Source organism: Lagopus muta, chromosome 7, assembly GCF_023343835.1.
Source record: "Lagopus muta isolate bLagMut1 chromosome 7, bLagMut1 primary, whole genome shotgun sequence".
NCBI lineage: Eukaryota > Metazoa > Chordata > Aves > Galliformes > Phasianidae > Lagopus > Lagopus muta.
Window position 1 is genome coordinate 5,030,304 of NC_064439.1, and position 17,959 is coordinate 5,048,262.

At 42.9% G+C, this 17,959-nt stretch overlaps 1 protein-coding gene across 1 annotated transcript in view; it reads left to right on the plus strand.

Moving 5' to 3' along the window:
• The window catches only part of OXSR1 (oxidative stress responsive kinase 1), an 88,728-nt gene that overhangs the window by 17,062 nt on the left and 53,707 nt on the right, over window positions 1–17,959 (plus strand). Inside the window, exons 2-3 of the mRNA XM_048950708.1 lie at window positions 3,630–3,742; window positions 14,036–14,144. Coding sequence (XP_048806665.1) covers window positions 3,630–3,742; window positions 14,036–14,144 — 222 coding nt within the window. The remainder of the gene's footprint in view (window positions 1–3,629; window positions 3,743–14,035; window positions 14,145–17,959) is intronic.

Below are 17,959 nucleotides of genomic sequence, written 5' to 3' on the forward strand. Positions count from 1 at the left end.
TCTCTCCTTTTCCTGCAGCCATCACCAGAATGACCTCCTGCTTTTCAGGAACAGAGCAGCAAGCGTTTGGCTGTGCCCAGTTCTCATTGTTTCTCTGAGCCCTCACGCTGGAAGAGATTAACTTGGAAGTGAATTTTCTCTGAGAGCCCATCTTGGGGGTGGTGAAGGGAAGAGCATTGGCACTGACCTTGGTCAGGGTGTCATGGGAAAGGCAGTGTGACCTGAGCATGGAAACATTAACCTGGGGCTGAGCAGTTGGCTCTGGGAGAGTTGCTTTGTCAGAGCTGGGGCACCCCAGTGCACACTGCCCTTGTGCTGTTTATCATCCAGGTTCATTTTTAGCAGCAGGGAGGATTGCTTCTCCCAATTTTTTCCCCCTGTATTTGTCACCTACTCCTAAATTTTCAAAAACTTCCTTGCCAATCATTTTTTCTGTTGGCATCTTTCTCTGCACCTATGCTTTTTTTCACTAATGTGTTTGGCATCCTTTCTTTTTCTTTCCACCCTGGAACTCAATAAGCAAATTGTGTGGCTGTAAGTCCTTAAGTAGCTGTGTTGCTATGTTTTCTGTGCTCTTCAGAGAAGCATGGAAACCTGTCTTTGTTCAGTCCCAGGAGCGCGGCACGCCGCTGCAGCTACCAAAGAACAGCTTGCTTGTGGCACATCGAGCTGCAGCTTGGTTTAATCCTTGCTTGATACGCTTTTGAGATTTTATTGTTTCTCTATAATTAAGTGCTACAGGCAGAGCTGAAAGAAATAACGAATTAGCAGGAGAGGGGGGAGCAGGGAGAGCAGGTGGTGATCGAACCAAGAGAAGCAGGAGCAGCAGGGAATTGATGGGGAGGAGCCTTGAGTTGAGATGCTTCCCTGCCATGTGCCCAGAAGGATTTAGTTTTGGATCTCATTGCTGTTCAAATAACGCCATACGCCCATAGGAAATTGAAGCCTCGGAGGCTGGGTATTGTCCAAGCACTTAGTGAGAAGCAGTGTTTGCCCTGAAGTTCTAGCAGGCCTGGATGAGAGAGTAGGACAGAGCTGTAGTGTGGTCCTGTTTCTAATTATTCTGCATCCATTGTTTCCATTTTCATTGTGTAGTAACATCTTTAAAAATAAATGAGAACACAGAACCACTCTTTGTGTAGTCATTTCTATGGAAGGCCAGGACTTGAAGACTCTTCTCATGAAAGATTTTATCCGTAGCAGTGATTGGATCTCCTGTAGTGGTGTTGTGCATGGATTGTAAGTAGCATCTCTGCTGGACAAGCTGATACCAGCAGGATTTGAGCAGCACAGAAACGCTGGTGTGCCACATTGCAGGGAACTGCAGCCAGAAGAGCTTCGAGTCAGACACTGCTGTGTTGGTGATGACTGGGTAGCTCTAGGACCAAGTCTGTAGTGCAAATCTGACTGAAGGGTGAGAAGGTTTGTATTACAGGACAGTCTCCTGAGGTGCATTGCTGAGATGTAATCATACAGTATCCAGCTTGTCTTCATCTCCAGTTTATGATGCACTGAGGCATCCAAAGGAAGAAAGCATAGTACTGCAGCTTTGAATGTGTCAGCAGCAGTGATTCTGGGATCTGACTCTTTCTTAAGGAGTAACAGTCACAAAGGTTTACTTCTTTTGTTCTGACTTCCAAAGGTCTGTTGCTGCAGGGAGACTTGCAGTATGATGAAATGTGAGCATAACTCCCTTCTCCTGCCTTTTGTCATCACTTCTTCATGCTCTGCTGTGTATATCCTGAGTCACTTTGTGTGTTTTTACTTCTTTCTCCCTCTCAAAGCAGGAGCAGAGTAGGGATGGAGAGGGGCAGGTCTGTGCCACCAAGGGCTCTCAGTGAGTGGCAATGAGTCCTCTGTGTGCTGTCTGCCAGGCAGTGTTTGCTTTGGCATGGTTGCTGCACATTTGATGTTGTATATAATGCAGCCATGCTGCTGGCAGTCTAGCCAACTCCAAGTCAAAAAACTCCTCCTGGATTTTCAGCCTTCCATCATCTCCATCCTTTACTCAGAAGTCCTTATACTTGCTCAAGCTCATTTTCAAAGTTCCTGGTAACTATTCTTGCCCCTGTTGTAACTATTCTGCCCTTGTGCTTTTCTTCCCCCTGAGCATCTCTGGTACTTTGTTTTGTACTCTGCTAGAAATAGTCCCTGAAAATTAAAATAGTTGTGAGTAACAAATAGCCTTGAACTTCTTTAAACCCCATTTGATTCATGAAATAGTACAGCTTGAGCACCCTTGCCATTCTGTGTTCTTCATGCTCCTGCTTTCTGCCTTTAGAATGGGAACTCTTTCAGTGCAGCCAATCAACTGTCAAGCTGGAGCTGTTGCCCAGAATCTGCTTGTAACAACATGAAGTGAAACTCTTGTGAGAGGGTGCTGGTTGAAGACTAGAGGATCAAGCTCAGAGCTTTGTCACTTATCCCAGTGTGACTTTGGATGGAGCAGGTTTTCTTTTAGGACCAGGTTTCAGGTTCTTTCTCCAACATGGCACTTAATATTTGAGTTTGGCTGTGAGTTGATGTCTGTTGCTGTGAGATGGGTGCTGTGGAGAGCTTCAGGAGCCTTTGCATGGAGACTGCCAGCTTTTGCCCCTGGTTTATCTGAATGTCTTAGAAAGATTGTTTGCAGAAATGTTGTGGTTGATCTGTATGGAAGAATCTTTAGGTAGGTTGTATAGTATTAAAAGGGGAGAACCTTCTAAAACAAGTGTTTTATGCCACAATGCAGAATGGATATTTTTTCAATAGCATTTTCATAGAATATTGGCAATAGGAAATTCCTGAGCTTTCTCATTTATCCTACTGCTTTTCTTACTCTGGAATTGATTCCTTTCCAGTGAAGATGAATCAAGATCAGGGTAGAAAGCAAAGCAACGAGGTTTGCTAAGATGCAAATATTGCAGCTCTTTCTGGGGGCTGACAAATACAGGTCGATAATGGCTTTGGTGATTTAAATCTCACTGTTGCACAGTGCTTTTGATAACAAAGGGTGTATGATGGTACTGAGCAGTTTAAATCCAGAACTTTTGTGCCTGCTTTTACTAGTTCGAACAGCTTCAAATGACCGCATTTTCTCCCTGTTTGAATTCAAATGTTCTTTGGTTGAGGTTTTCAACCCAAATACCAAAGTATTGTGCCACTAGCTGAAAAACTGAACAGGCTTGAATGAAGCCTGCCTCGTGCTGTTGCATAAAACAAGAGGGAAGCTCTGAAGGGAATTAGTACATAAAACTATTTGAGAAATGTCATTAGTGCTGGTAGCAAAGAGTATGGCTTGTTTCAACACTGGGTGAACACACCAGGTTAAAAGCATGACATCAGTGGCTTTTCTTTTAAAAGGATCAGCCCTCTGTTATAAGTAAACCAGAGCATGTTTTCTCCTGTGTAGCTGTAGTGGTTCCTCATGAAGACCCCCTTGTTTATGCTGGGTTAGCCCAGCTCTTTGATGCTGCAGCTGAGCTGTTGAGTTGTCCAAGGGCTCAGTGCCTATGGGTGGGCTTCCCTGGGTTGTCACCTGGCTCTGCTGTCTCTACTAAGGAGCACTTGTCCCTTTGTTGTCTGACCTCCCTTCCTTCCTGCAGGAGTCCTGTAGGATGATGTTAACCATCTCTTTCTCCCACCCACAGGGAGCGGAGCGACAGCTGTGGTGCAGGCAGCCTTCTGTGTTCCAAAGAAGGAGAAGGTGGCAATTAAACGGATCAATCTTGAGAAGTGTCAGACGAGCATGGATGAACTCCTGGTATGCAACCAAAACGGTCTGGCGAATTGTATTGCAGCTAACATCATCTGTTTGCTTACTGAGTGCCTTTAAAGGACCTTTCTTGAGGTGGTGTGAGAGGACCTGACTGATTTTGCTGGAGGCAGATCAATCCCTGGTTGTGGGGCACAGTCCCTAAGAAAATGTTAAAAAAAGATCAATTGTTGGAGAACTTCAAGCTGTTGTTTAGAGCTAAGCATTCTGTGTAATCCCTTTGTTTTGAGTGGGGTTAATGTGCAAGTGTGAAGTCCAACTTTCTGTATAAGAGCTGTGCAGTGGAAGCTAAGGTTTCTGGGAACCTTACAATTTAGGGGAATCATTTTGCCTTCTCTTCCTGTCCTGCAGTTCTTTACATTCTCTCCTTCACCTGTAAAAAGAGAAACTGAATGAGGTCGCTCTTGTCAGGCTTGTATGTTGATGGGATTTTCCTGCTGGTGAGAGAGCTGGTGTTTCTAGTGCAGCACAGTTCATCTTGCATGTAGAAGGTCCCTTAAGCCAGACAGGGGTGGGCATTCCTATGGACAGGTGTCAGCATTGAAGCTGTGAAAGTTCTCTTGGGTAAAGCTTTCCATAGTAAATAATGATCAGCAGGATCTGTGGAGAGGCAGAGAGAAGATCTTACACCATCTTTCCTTTTAAAGCAGCTCTCCAGGAATTTCTTAATCCTTCCTGTATTTTCATTTGCGTTCTGACAGCTTCTGTGCTGTTAAGCCAGGTGCTGATTTTGGGGATCACAGAGGGAAAACAGAACAGGGACAGAATGCAGGTATCCTGGCTAGTTTTGCACATGTATAATTCTCAGCAAGTCACATGGACTACAGTTCCAGTTTCCATACAGTGACTAATGCTGTTTTTATCATCATAGGTATCTACAAATATGCTCTTGTAAAGAGGAAAGGCTCCATTCAAGCTGTCATGTTTTAATGTGCCTGTGAAGGACTGTGTGTAGGACTCTCTCTTAAGATGACCTGCATTCAAGCTCTGTTACAGCTCTTCTTAGTGTAGGGGTTGCAGATTGCTTCCCTTTTCACAGTCAGTTTTTCTGTCTTGAGTACTGTCCCTTGGTACTCTTTCCAAGTCTTTTATGTGACTTATCCCTACTTCTGTGCCTCAGTAGTATGCCAAACGGAATTGTCACAATCTACTAATTGAGATTGTTAGTGTTTGAGTAATTGCCAGTTCCAGCTAAAAGGGTTAGGTTCAGAAAGATATGCTGCAGAGACTTGGCATGTAATTTTAGATAAGTATGTCTAATTGCATATTTTAAATCTCTCGTTGACCTGTTGCTCACAATGACTTGACTTGTTATGGCAGCACTGCAATGAAAGGCTCTTGTCAGGTCTCAGATTCCAATTTTGTTACCAAATAGAGTGTGGGTCCTTCTTCAGGCTTTTTTATAGGTTTGTTGTGAAGGCAGACATTTACATCTCAACATAGCGTTTGTTAATGCCTGGGATGAAGGCAGGTCTTTCTATACCTGCTATCAGACTCTTCATAACTTGCCTGGTAGCTTTTTGTAGTCAGCACTTGTGTTACGTGGCTCCAACAGACAAACTTGGGCACAGCCTGTAGAAAATAACTTCTTTATAGTGAGATGTGCAAAAGCGAGGAGAACCTGATGGTAAGTAGTCCTCCAAGCCAATTAATCTGTCCTCAGATGTAACATTTCTTTGGTGTGCTTCCGATGATTTTATTCTAACAGCATCATACAACTCCTTCAGAAGGTCAGGTCCTCCTTTTTCACTCCGATACGGTAGTCTGACTGGTTCTCTTTTTCGGCATACCTCAGAAGACAAATTCTTAATCTGATCTTTGAAATAAGCCTCTGTGCCATGTCTTCAGTTGTGCTGCCAGATACTGTAGCCCTTCTAGAAACCTGACTTGAGAAACACAAGTAAGTGATTAGTGCCTGATGCTTCAGAGGAGAATGCAGTATTTGAGCCCTGGACAATTTTGGGATAATCTCTTGCTAAATAAGTTCTTGTTCTGATGTGTAACAGTTGAGCTCTTATTTATCCAGATTTAAATTGATCTCTTAATTATTTTTGAAAATGTATCAAAAATGCAACTATGGTGACTTGAAATAATGAGAGGAGGAAGATGTTTTTGGAGCTGCTGTAGCTTTCTGGGGCAGGGGTCACCAAGGTAGGTGTGTTTTATGGGGAAGAGTCTTTTCCCATGATTTGTTCTGAATTTCAGCTTATTGAATGGCTGTTTCTCAATGAAAGAGTCAAAAAGGTTGAAGCTCTTCCACACTTCTTGATCTTGTCTCCATATTTGCCTCTTCTCCAGAGTAAATATTTTCAAGGCTTTCAGTCTTGTGGTCTCCCTTTGTGCCAGTTTCCTAGATTTGTTTAATTACCTTTTTCTGAGCAACCACTTGTTATTGCAGGATTATTTTTTTTCTCCAAAGCCCATAAATGCAAGCCCTTGTGGAGTACAGCTCTAAGAAGAGAGTGCAAAGAGAAAATATAGTGAGTCCATACTAATGCTATGCTCTCTCCTTGCTTTCTCTTCTCCCCTAATGCTGTTAAAAGCATGAAGTTGGGCTTTTATTAGATCCATTATCTTTCTATTGCACTGAGGGTATCCAGGCACAATAGTCAGCTTATGGAAAACTTTCTGTCTCTCAGGCAGTAAATCAATGCTCTCATGTTACAGCAGTGCCCAGCCATCAGAAAGGGGAAAATCTAACTTAAAATACGTTTTTTTTCTTCTAATTCTGCAGTGCTTCAGATGTGTCTGAATACAAGGAAACATAGGAGCACCTCCTAGCTTGTGGAGTTGCCTTGCCTAGAGTGATTAAGCTGATCTAATAGTAGGGCTTGACTCATTAAAGGTATTGATTTTGATCCTGATATCTCCACATCCACTCAAGCTGTGCGGGTGGCCAGGGGTAACCTGCATGCTCTGCAAACGCTGCATGACATTCTAGGTGACTGCAGTGGATTGGTTTCCTTCTGCTGCATTGCATTCTTCCTTCTGTATGGAAAGGTACAGTTTTAGGAAGGAGTGATTTTTGTTGTACTGAGCAAACCAAGTTGAGACCATTGAGGTCTTCAGATGGAGTGATAATTGCTGTAATTGTACAGACTGAGAGGCATAATGCTATTCAGAGATGTGGTTCTCTCTAGCCCAGCTACCAAATCAGGTAATACTAATCAGGAATTGATTTTAATACTTAATTTCTTTTTTTTCTTTCCTCCTGTGCATTAAATGTTGGCAGATCTTTCCTAAAAGGCCTATGAAGTTCATCTGGAAGGAAAGTACAGTACAGCTTATTGTGGTTCCTGCTGACCAGTGTGACTGAAAGCAGTGTGTATTGTCAAATATGGTGATCATCAGTCTACTACTGGTCTTTGGGGCTTCTCTAGTTGTTGTTTCAGTTCCACTTCTTACTTGTCGTGCAGCCCACAGTAGATAAATGCACGTGAAGTGCTGCTTAATTTTGTTGAAAACAGCCAACTTGTGTTGTATTTCACAGCTGAATGCTGTTTCCTGCTGTGTTGCTCTTCCCTCTACTTTCCTATATGGCATGTAGTTACTGCAGTTGGTTGTCGTTGAAGAGCAGTGGCATAACAGCTGCCTCAAAATAACTGTGCCTCAAGCTTTGTTCTTATGCAGATGTGTTCTTGTAACGAATTATTGATCTTAAAGGCCTTAGATTTCTCTGTCCGTCAGGCTCAGCTTCGTTTTCATACAATTAAAACAGAATTAGCTTTCTTTCATCCACATGGATTTTTCCTTGCTTTTGGAGAAGCAGATGGTAGGATTTCTCTCTGTTTATCAGTTGGTGGGAATGTTGAATAGCTGTGGGGTATATCACAAAATGACAGAGTTGTAGGGCTTGGAAGGGACATTAAGAGATAGAGTCCAATCCTCCTGCTAAAGCAGATACCCTATAATAGGTTGTACAGGAAGATGGATCTTAAATATCTCCATAGAAGGAGACTCTGCAACCTTTCTGGGCAACTTGTTCCAGTGCTCCATCACCATTACTGTAAAGAAGTTCTTCTGCATATTAGTATGGAACTTCCTATGTTCAAGTTCTAGGCCATTATTCCTTGTCCCATTGCTACATGCTGCCAAGAAAAGCCTGGCTTCATCTCTTTGCCTCCTACCTCCCTTTAGGTATTTATAAACATTTATCAGATCCTCCCCATGTCCCCAGTTGTCTCTTCCCCAGGTTGAACAGACCCAGCCTACTCAGCCTTTCCTCATTTGGGAGATGCTGCAGGCCCTTAATCATCTTTGTGGTCCTCTACTGAACTCCCTCCTTTTCTTATTGAGCTGGGGAGCCCAGAGCTGGATGCAGTAGTCTAAATGTGGCCTTGCCAGGGCAGAATAGAGGGTGAGGATCGTCTCCCTTGACCTGTTGGCCGAGCTCTTTGTATTGCACCCTACGATTCCATTGACCTTCTTGGCCACAAGGGCACACTGCTGGCTTGTGGCCAACCTGTTGTCCACCAGCACCTCCAGTCCTTCTCTGCAAAGCTCTGCTGAACTCTTTTAGGTAGATCTTTCTCAATTGAGAGAGCACTGCTGCCTCTGCAGCTCCCAGAGTTATTCAATAGAGAACAAGTTTGGGAGACAGAGTCCAGAGATGGACATAACACGTTTTGTACATAAAAGGAGAGAAGTGGAGGTACTACTTTCTTCTACTCCTGTGGTCAGATGGTAAGGAAGCTGAGGGTAACAAATCTAACTACAATAGAAATATATGTCTTTTTGAATTTCATGGAATTGGCCTGGGGAGCTTGCTGCCAGTAATATGGAGATCAAACATTGCATGAGATTAAATAAATCAACCTATAGTAGAGAGGGTTAAATTAGATAGGATTTATAAAAAGGATTATGAACTCCCCTGGTTTAAAGCATCAGCCAACTGTTAACTGCCTGGGCTTAGTTAGAAGTCTCCCCTCCGGGCAGATAAATCTGTAACTGCTTGTTAGAGGGTTTTACACCTTCTTTTGAAGACTTGGACAGGATGTTGAACTGGCTTTGATCTGACAGCAGTTCCTACAAGTGGATTAACTAGACCATAAGGTTGATGGGAACAAAGGAGCAGAGTGCTGCAGACATACAGACTTTTCATCCGTGTCTTTCATCTTATGGGAATTGCCATCATAGTTCCACTTCAGTCCTCAGGACTTTTACACTTGCTCCAAAGGGAAGAAAATTCCTTTAGTGTCAGTGCCAGATAGTGCAGCGTGTCAGACCTCTGCATGGTTACTCACTGTGCTCTGTTGCAAGTTTCTTGCATAGTGAGACTGCAGTTGTACAGAAGGTTTGAAGCTGTTGTACTGCTTCATTGTAGAGTTATCAGAGCAGCAGCAGCAGAAATCTTGATTACTCTACTGGTTGAAGCTGTTTCTTGGGCACCTTGTCACAGCAGTAGTTTGTTTCCCATCACCTGAGATTATATTCCTTATGAAGACTTCTTATCCATTTCAAAATTAGGTGTGTAATAGTTTCCTCTGTTGCTCTGGATGGGCTGATCTAATCCTTTATTTGTGCCAGTCTCTCTCCATGGCTTGAGGTAAGGAGTTGAACTGAATAATCTGGACAGGGAATTTGTATCAGAATCTCAGATTTTTTTTTTTAGCTCTGTGCTTCTTCCTCTTCTCTTTCAAATAATGATCCTTAAGTTGACAGAACATCATGGTTTTTATGCTGATATTTAAAAATGGGAATGAATCCATATTCCCAATTTTATAGACTTTAAACAAAACCATTTGAATTTAAAGTAAAGCTTGGTGGTTGTCTGCCGATTGAACCAGAGTTCTTAATCCTGCTTCAGAAGGACAAAGAAGAATTTATTGCCTTGTGCCTTGAAATTTCAGCTGTGAGAAGTGCTTCACCATCCAAAGCTGGAGCATTGATGTACTCAGGGAAGAGATTACACCTGACCTGCTTTGATTTCCACTTTCCTCCCCACTGTATTCTCTAGTGTCATGATTGCCTTCAAGTGGGATAGCCAGGTAAACAGCTTTCTGGATTCCTCTAAACCTGCAGGTACCCATGTGAAAGCAGATTGCTTATGTTGCTTGCATTCTGTCTATTGAGTTCATGCCAACATAGAGCAAGTAAAACCAAATAAAGGAAGCCTTGTATTTGAGAGCAAGTGTGTTTGAAATGTGCCTCAGGGGCAGATAAGCATTAAGAAAAGAAGGTGATAATGTGAACAGAAAATACCAATGAAATAGATTCAGCCAGCATCTTGTACACAGCTTTACCTGCTTTGTGTCTCTGCTCTTGTTGACTCAAACTTCAGTGGAGGAAAATAGATGTACTTCCAGAATAGCAGATCTCCAGAAGTGTGTCTGACTTAGAAGAGATAAAGAGGTTTCTTATTATTCTAAATTATACTTTAGAGAGGTTTTATTAGCATTTCAGAAGCCTTGAAATGCTGTCTTTTATTGTCTGCAGAAGCACTGAAAACATTCATTAGAACCCTTAATGGAGGATGTGGGGGCCTTTATAGCTAACCCCAGTGTATTTGACAGTGCAGTTATTTTTAATACCTAGCCTAGGGTGAGCGTGTAACCATCTCCAAACCACTGCCTGTGTCTAGATGTGTTTTTATCAGTAATTTGTTCTCCATAGCTGAGCAGAAGGCAGTTGAATTTATAGCTCTTGAAATGGGGAATTGGCAGTAAGGCCGTGTCTCTTAACTGAAGGGATTTAGCTGTGTGTGCGAGAAAAAGCAACTGGGTGGATGTCTACCAGCAGCTGGAGCTGCAGCTAGTTTGAGGAGTCGATAATGATGAGCAGGAATAAAACATTTCCATTTCAGAAGTTCTGTGCATTAGCCCCAATAAACTGCAGTGCTTAGCACTGGCATTATGACAGATGTGTAAAAACTGATGAGAATGTTATTAGTTTTCCAGCATAGTTTAGATGCTAGCAAAAGTGAGGGCAACACAGCTATAATTCAGCTGTTTCTTTGTGTGATTTGAGGATAGTGACGTCTTTTAGCAGATGATGGGAAGGGGAACCATTTGCCTGATAGCACTTTGTGGTGTTTGAAGAGCAGTTCTGCAGTGAAAGCTCTGAAAAACTTTGGCACCAAGGTTAAAGCTGTGCTTCTTGCACCTAGAAGGACCATTGCTGCATTCCATCCCCTCCTCCTCTTTCTGTAAGTATACTTCTGAGCAGAGCTCCCCAGTGATTCCTGACTGGGATTCCTTATCTACAGCACTTTAGTCCTTGCGTTTCTAGTGCTGTAACACACTTGTATGCAAGACAGAACTGGTTTCAGTGTTTCAAGGAAGCATTTTAACCACAAAGCCCGCTGTGATTTGCCTGCTCATTCCAAGCAACGTATGCAGACTTTTTGGTGGCATACAGTGGTAGAATGAGGGGCAGCAGGCAGAAAATGGAAGACAGGGATTTCTGTACAAACAGAGTGAAGAATTTCACTGTCAGAGGGATGGAGCACCAGAACAGCCTGAGCAGATAGGTCGTGGGGTCTCCTTGTCTGCAGATATTCAAGACCTGTCTGTACACCTACCTGTGTGCCCTGCTGTAGGGAACTGCTTTAGCAGGGGTTGGACTCAGTGGTGTCTTGAAGTCCCATTCAGCCCCTACAGTTCTGTGGTTATTCCTTACTGGTAACAGTGTGAAAGCACTAGGGCCTGGGATGTAGTTTATTATTCAGAGCCTCGCTGTGCTGTTTAAGAACTGGCTTAATCTGCTACTGCACATCCACTAGCTGATGGTGTTTTGTCACATAGATCAAGTTTACTGTGATTTGTTTTCCCTTTTCCTTTTTGTGTACTGCAGCCTATGGCAAATGTAACTTTTTTTCTTCATTTCAATTGTTATTTCTAGCCTAGGGAGTGGAATATGGTAAATGTGCAAGAGAGGAAGTTCTTGGAAAATAATAAAATAATAACAATGTCACAGAATTACTGTGAAATGGTGTAATGCTAATTGTATGGAAAAGATCTGATCCAGGCCTAGTATGTTAAATACACTTGGTCCAGGCTTTATCTTGCTGTCTCCTGAACTCCAGTGGAATACACTAATATCTATAACATACGTAATATTTGTGCATATTTTTTTTCACTACTCTCTTGATCTCCTAGGGAGCCTGTTCAAAATATTTGGAGAGGTTTTACTGAGATAAGATTAAAACAAGCTACTCTTGATCATTTCTGAGAATCTTGGCTTTGGGGAAGGAAGGGCTCGCTGATACGAGGACCAGCAGAGCAACGTCCTGCTTGCTTCTTTCCACCTCTTTTTTTTTCCTCTGATGCCATTTGTGGATGTGTTTTTCTACTTGTTAAACGTTTGCATGCATGTTTGAAAATTAATTTAAAGCCTTAGACCAAATGGTAATTCCAGGTGCAGGTACAAAGGCTGTGTCAGGTTTATGGATTCCTTAAAAAGGGATGCTATCCATTGCTGTGAGCAAGTCCATTATGATTCCAGGTTAAGCAAATGAGTGTAAAACTGAGCTCAATAAGCTGAGTTTGGAGAGATACAAATCAATAGAGTTGCAGTGATGCTTGCAGACAGCTCTCTAAGCAACTGGGTTTTATGCAACCAGTATGGCAGAGGGCACTGAGCAGTCACTGAATCTGACCTGTGTTCATCCAGGTTTCCATCTGTCTCCCATCCCCTGACAGAAACTGGAAGCAAAGCAATTTTTTATTGCCAAATTTGTCTGTTGAGAGGTTTTCCTGCATTGTGATTCCTAATTGAGAAGCATTAGCGAACTCTGAAGGTGCTGATTTACTTCCTTTTTTGCAAAGCAGCTTGACACAAGCATCTATGTGTTTGCAGGGGAGAGAGCTAGAGCAGTCAGAATAAGCAGAGGATATTATTTCAGGCTGTATTTATTTTCACAGAGTGGTTTTTAAGTTGTTGTGTATGCTGTACTGACTTCAGTCGCCTACTCCCCTGCTCTTCAAATACCCCTTCCTGTTCAGGATTTTTATTTAATCTTTGTACTGAAACTTCCTGGAAAGTTGGTGCTTCTGGGGGAGCTGAAAGAGGAACCAAGTGCATTTGATTCCTCAAATACACCTACTCTGGAAAGCAGCATTAAACTGGATAAATCAATACCACAGTTTCTGTGTAGCTGTGACTTCCAGCTGCATACCTTGGGCAAGCAGTGCTCTTATGCTGTATTTAGTCACAAGTGGACCTTTTAAATTGGTAGGAGAGGAACTGGCAGTGTCTGTGGGGTGTTCCTGGGCATGGGTGAGTCCTCAGAGCATCCTCTTGTGTTTTGGTGCTTTGGGAGGAAGGAATCAGCACATGGCCATGAGGTGGTCTTGCTTTCCTTCCCCTTGTGTAAGTGGTGTCTGTGGTCGGCTCTCACAGGAGATCCAGGTATTGGGGAATGCATGGGTCTCACTAGAAGCTACAGTCAGGCAAACTGGGGCTCTTGGCTGAAATTACCTGCCTGGCTGCAGCACTGATGCCCAGCTACGTAGTGCCGGGTGCCAGGCTTGGCTTAATGGGTGGTTTTTGTCTGTGGGCAATGGAGAAACTGTGAGGCTTTGTCCAACCTAGTTGTTAGTACTTGCATAATGAGAAATTGGTCAGTGTTTTCTGTCATGTTGTTCCCCCTTTGGGAAACCTCAATCCTTAACCCATAAATGAATGTAAGAGTAAGCACTCAAGTCAAAACTCAGGCACTTTCACATCTGAGCATATTTACTGTTGTATTCCATCTATAGTAGCCAACTACTTTCTAATTTCAAACTGTTTTCCCTATTCTTCCTGTATGACAATAGCTGTAGCTGTCCTTTGTGCCCTCAACCTGATTGAGCTGAGCCATCTGCTTTCATGCTGAGAGGAAACATTAGGGATGAGAGACCCTTTTTTCCCGGAGGCAAATATTTCCCTTTCTCATCCAAATGATAAGTTTTTGACTGATTAAGCATCTGTTGTGTAATAGATCACTGAAAGAAATTGGTGGCATAAGCTGCTTAGGTAACACTGGTGAGTTTCCAGGAGTGTTCTGTTATAGCTGAAAGCAGGTGTTTAGAATCATTTTATTGCTCTTGCCAAGAGGGTTTCAATCCACTTTTGTTTTCTGTTAGTCAGAGAGACAGGTGGAGCATCCATGAATAGCTTTAGGTTTGGTTCTAGCATGATGCAGGCGAGTATTAAAAGTGTCTAGGTTTTTATTTTTGTGGTTAGGTTTCTTTTTCTTTTTTTTTTTCTCTCACCTTCATTGAATATTGCATTTTGAGGGAGATAATTTTTGTATTTGGAATAATAATCATTGTGTCTAACTGCTAATATTTTTCTTTGCAGAAAGAAATTCAAGCAATGAGTCAGTGCCACCACCCCAACATTGTATCTTACTACACATCATTTGTGGTGAAAGATGAGCTTTGGCTGGTGATGAAGTTACTTAGTGGAGGTGAGTGGTCCAATTCGATACCCTGAAAGGCAGCATTAAAGGCTGACCAGTGTTTTCTTTTGTTTTCGTCCCAGGTTTCCTTCCCACTTCTGAATTAACATTGAATGATAATGCTTAACTTCAACCCATTCAGCTCAGAAATAGCTTTTTATTTCGTGTATGTCTGTAGTAATACCCAACCGCATGACTGACTGTCTTTTTTAACTCCTGTTCTGTAAATTGTACGAAATAATTCTACAAGATACTGTCAGTGTTTAATTGCTGAATGACTCAGTTGAGTTTGAAAACAGAAGGATGTGACTTCAGACACTGAAAAAAGGAACTTGGGTACAGATGTAGTAGTTGAAACCATTCTAAACTTCAAAACAACAGAAACAACAACACCATTGCACCTGAGATTGTTTCTCATATTGCATCTGCAGAAGTTTCTTAATCCTTTTCCATGATCCTAGGATAAACCTTCTGAATTAGAGATGAATTCAGCCTCCTCTGCTGAGCCCAACCGTTCCCAGCCGCTGTATAGCTGGGGCTGTGATGTTAGCAGCTCCTCTTGCAGGGCTGATTGCTTGCCCTGTTCTCACTTGAGTTGGAGACCTGCATATGGTGCTGATAGCTTGTTGGTAACCAGCCAGTCTTTTGATTTTAACTAACTTACGTACTGGCTGCCCTTGTGAGGAACTTAAATCACCTCTTTTTCAAAGCAGAACTGCTGCTGTAATGCCAGTCTGTGGCTTTACAAAGGAAGAACAATATCATGGAATCATTAATGTTAGAAAAGATCTCTAAGATCACCCAGTCCAGCCATCCACCTATCACCAATAGTTCCCACTAAACCATGTCCCTCAGTACAACATCAGAATGCTTCTTGAACACCTCCAGGTCTGGTGACTCCACCACCTCCCTGTGCAGTCCCAGCACCTGACCACTCTCTCAGAGAAGTATTTCCTAACGTCCAACCTGAATCTCCCCTGGCTCAACTTGAATCCATTCTCTCTAGTCCTATTGCTAGAGGGGAGAAGAGGCTGACTCCCACCTTATCACAACTTCCCTGCAGACAGCTGCAGAGAGCAGTAAGGTCTCCCCTGAGCCTCCTGTTCTCCAGACTGAACAATCCCAGCTCTATCAGCTGCTCCCCATCAGACTTGTGCTCCGGACCCCTCACAGATCTGTTGATCTTCTCTGAATGTGCTCCAGGGCCTCAATGTCCTTCTTGAACTAAGAGGCCTGAAATCAGGCACAGTACTTGAGGTGTTGAGTGCAGAGGGATGGTCACTTCTCTGCTTCTGCTGGCAGCACCGTCTCTGATACAAGTCAGCATGCTGCTGGCCTTGGCCACCTGGCAGAACACGAGCCAGAAGTGTGCCCAAGCATCAGCCAATACCCCCAGGTCTGTTTCCTCTACACAGCTTTCTAACCACTCTGCCCCAAGCATTGCCTGGAGTTGCTGGGGCCAAAGTGCAGGGCCCAGCACTTGGTCTTGTTGATCTTCATCCTATTGGCCTCAGCCCAGCAATCCAGTCTGTCCAGATCCTTCTGTAGGCCTTCCTACCCCCGGGGCAGATCAACATTTCCAGCCAGTCTGGTGTCATCTGCAAGCTTACTGAGGGTGCACTCAATGCCCTCATCCAGGTAATCAATAAAGATATTGACCAGAACAGGCCCTGATACTGACACTTGGGGAGCACCACTCGTGGCTGGATGTGACTCCATTCACCACCACTTCTCTTGGCCCAGCCATCCAGCCAGGTCTTTACTCAGCAGAGTACATCTGTCCAGGCCATGGGCTGCAGCTTCTCCAGGGGAATACTGTGTGAGACCATGCCCAAGGCTTTGCTGAAGTCTGGGTAGGCTACATCAACAGTCTTTCCTTCATTCACTGGGCAGGTCACTAGATCATAGAAAGAAATCAATTGGTCAAGCACAACCTGCCTTTTCCCTCTGGTTGTCTCACACTTGCTGTGTGATCTCCCTCAAGATGATCTGCTCCATAACCTTTCCTGGCACAATGGTCAGGCTGACAGGCCTGTAGTTCCCCATATCCTCTTTACAGCCTTTTTGTAGGTAGGAACCTCCAATCCTCTGGGACCTCTTCAGTTTACCAGGAATGCTGATTGGTGATGGAAAGTGGTTTGACTATCACCTCCACCAGTGCTCCCTCAGCACCCTTGGGTGGATCCCATCTGATCCCACAGACCTGGTAGTCCAGGTGGATAAGTGGGTCTCTAAAAGTTTCTGTCTGAATTGTGGGGGTTTTATTCTCCTCGTCCAAGACTTCCAGGTCAGGAGCTGCTTGATTTGTATAGCATTGTTCCTCACAGCTGGATGTCTTTCCCATTTCTAGGTGACAAAATAACTGCAATACTTGAGGCAATTTCAAGTTACCACCTGGTTCACAGGGCCAGGGAAACTTCTGGGATTTATTCTGTCAGGTAGAAACAACTTTTGTGAGGGAGAAAATTGTAAAACTTCATATCAGCAATGCTAGATCTGATGTCATAGTGTTTTCCAGAATCCTTAAGTTGCTATCAAGACAATAAATGGTGTTAAGTTTGGGATGAGAAGGGGACTGTTGCCGAAGTCTTAGGCTGTCTTAAGTAAGGCTTGATTTTCCTGGCACCCTTGAGAAAGGGAATTGGAAGCTGAAAAACTTCTCTTTCTTTTTAAGAAGAAAATTTAAAAAAAAAAAAAAAAAAAAAAAAAGATTTTCTGGCTTTTCTGCTCTTGGCTCAATACTGAAGACTGTAAAATGACAGAAGATGTGGAAAAATCTGGCTAAACTTGTTGGCTTTTTCCCTGAAAGCCTGACAGTGACCGTAAGTATGTGTCTTTGAAGATCATTAATATTTTAGCAGTTCTCTTGGGGGCAATCAAACTTCATGCTGACTTGAATCTTTTTTAAAGAGTTTATGATGTCCCATGTGCTCACATGTTGTTAAGCAATACCCCTTATTTTCTTGGAGGGATGTGTAACAGTCGGATCATTAAAGATGGGATTTCTGATCGTATGTAGAAAAGAATCCTTTGCCAGTTTAGTGCTTTCCAGTTTTCCAGTTTAGTGCAAATGATTTTCCTGTTGTATAAGAGGTGCCTATGGGAGACCCTCACAAGCACATAAAGTGGTGTTTTAGGGGTACAGGATGGGCAGCAGCAATGTTAGTGATCTTCTTAGGAGAATACACAGCCCCCTTGAGGAAAATTAACACTTTTGCAGTTTTCTGGCAGTATTAGGCTAATTCTTGAACCTCCAAATGTTGCTTTCATTCTCATTTTTGTGTGGTTTTTTTTTTTTTTTTTTTTTTTTTTTTTTTTTTTTTTTTTGGAAAGGTAGGAGAAAAGAGAGATCAGTGTTTGGATCATGAAGTACCACATAAACGAACAGAAAAAGTTTAGAAAATAATCATAACTTCAGAACTGTTCACTTGGTGGGGAAACATAACCTGTTTGTCTTGAATATTCACTTTGAATAGGCTTCTGCATTATACAGGGTGGTATTTGACTCCTCTGCAGCTCTGACCTTAAGTGGAGAACTGCTTCAAAGTAGTTAAGGTATAGAAATCTCTGGTTTGCTCTGTTGCACACATTGAAGAGCAGGGATGTGCAATAAAAGACAGACTGCTTTCTCACTTGAAGCAAAACATTTGGGGCCTGGGGGGAATGGCTAAAATATACTTTGAGGGCAACGTGTTGGTTTTTATGCAGGAAGAAGATACCTTGAGAGGTATTTTTCAGCCTTTTTCAGCTTATGATTTTTTCATGGCTGTACTTCAGAAATGGGATTTTAGATCTTCCAGGACAGTCCTGAGGGTGGGTTGAGA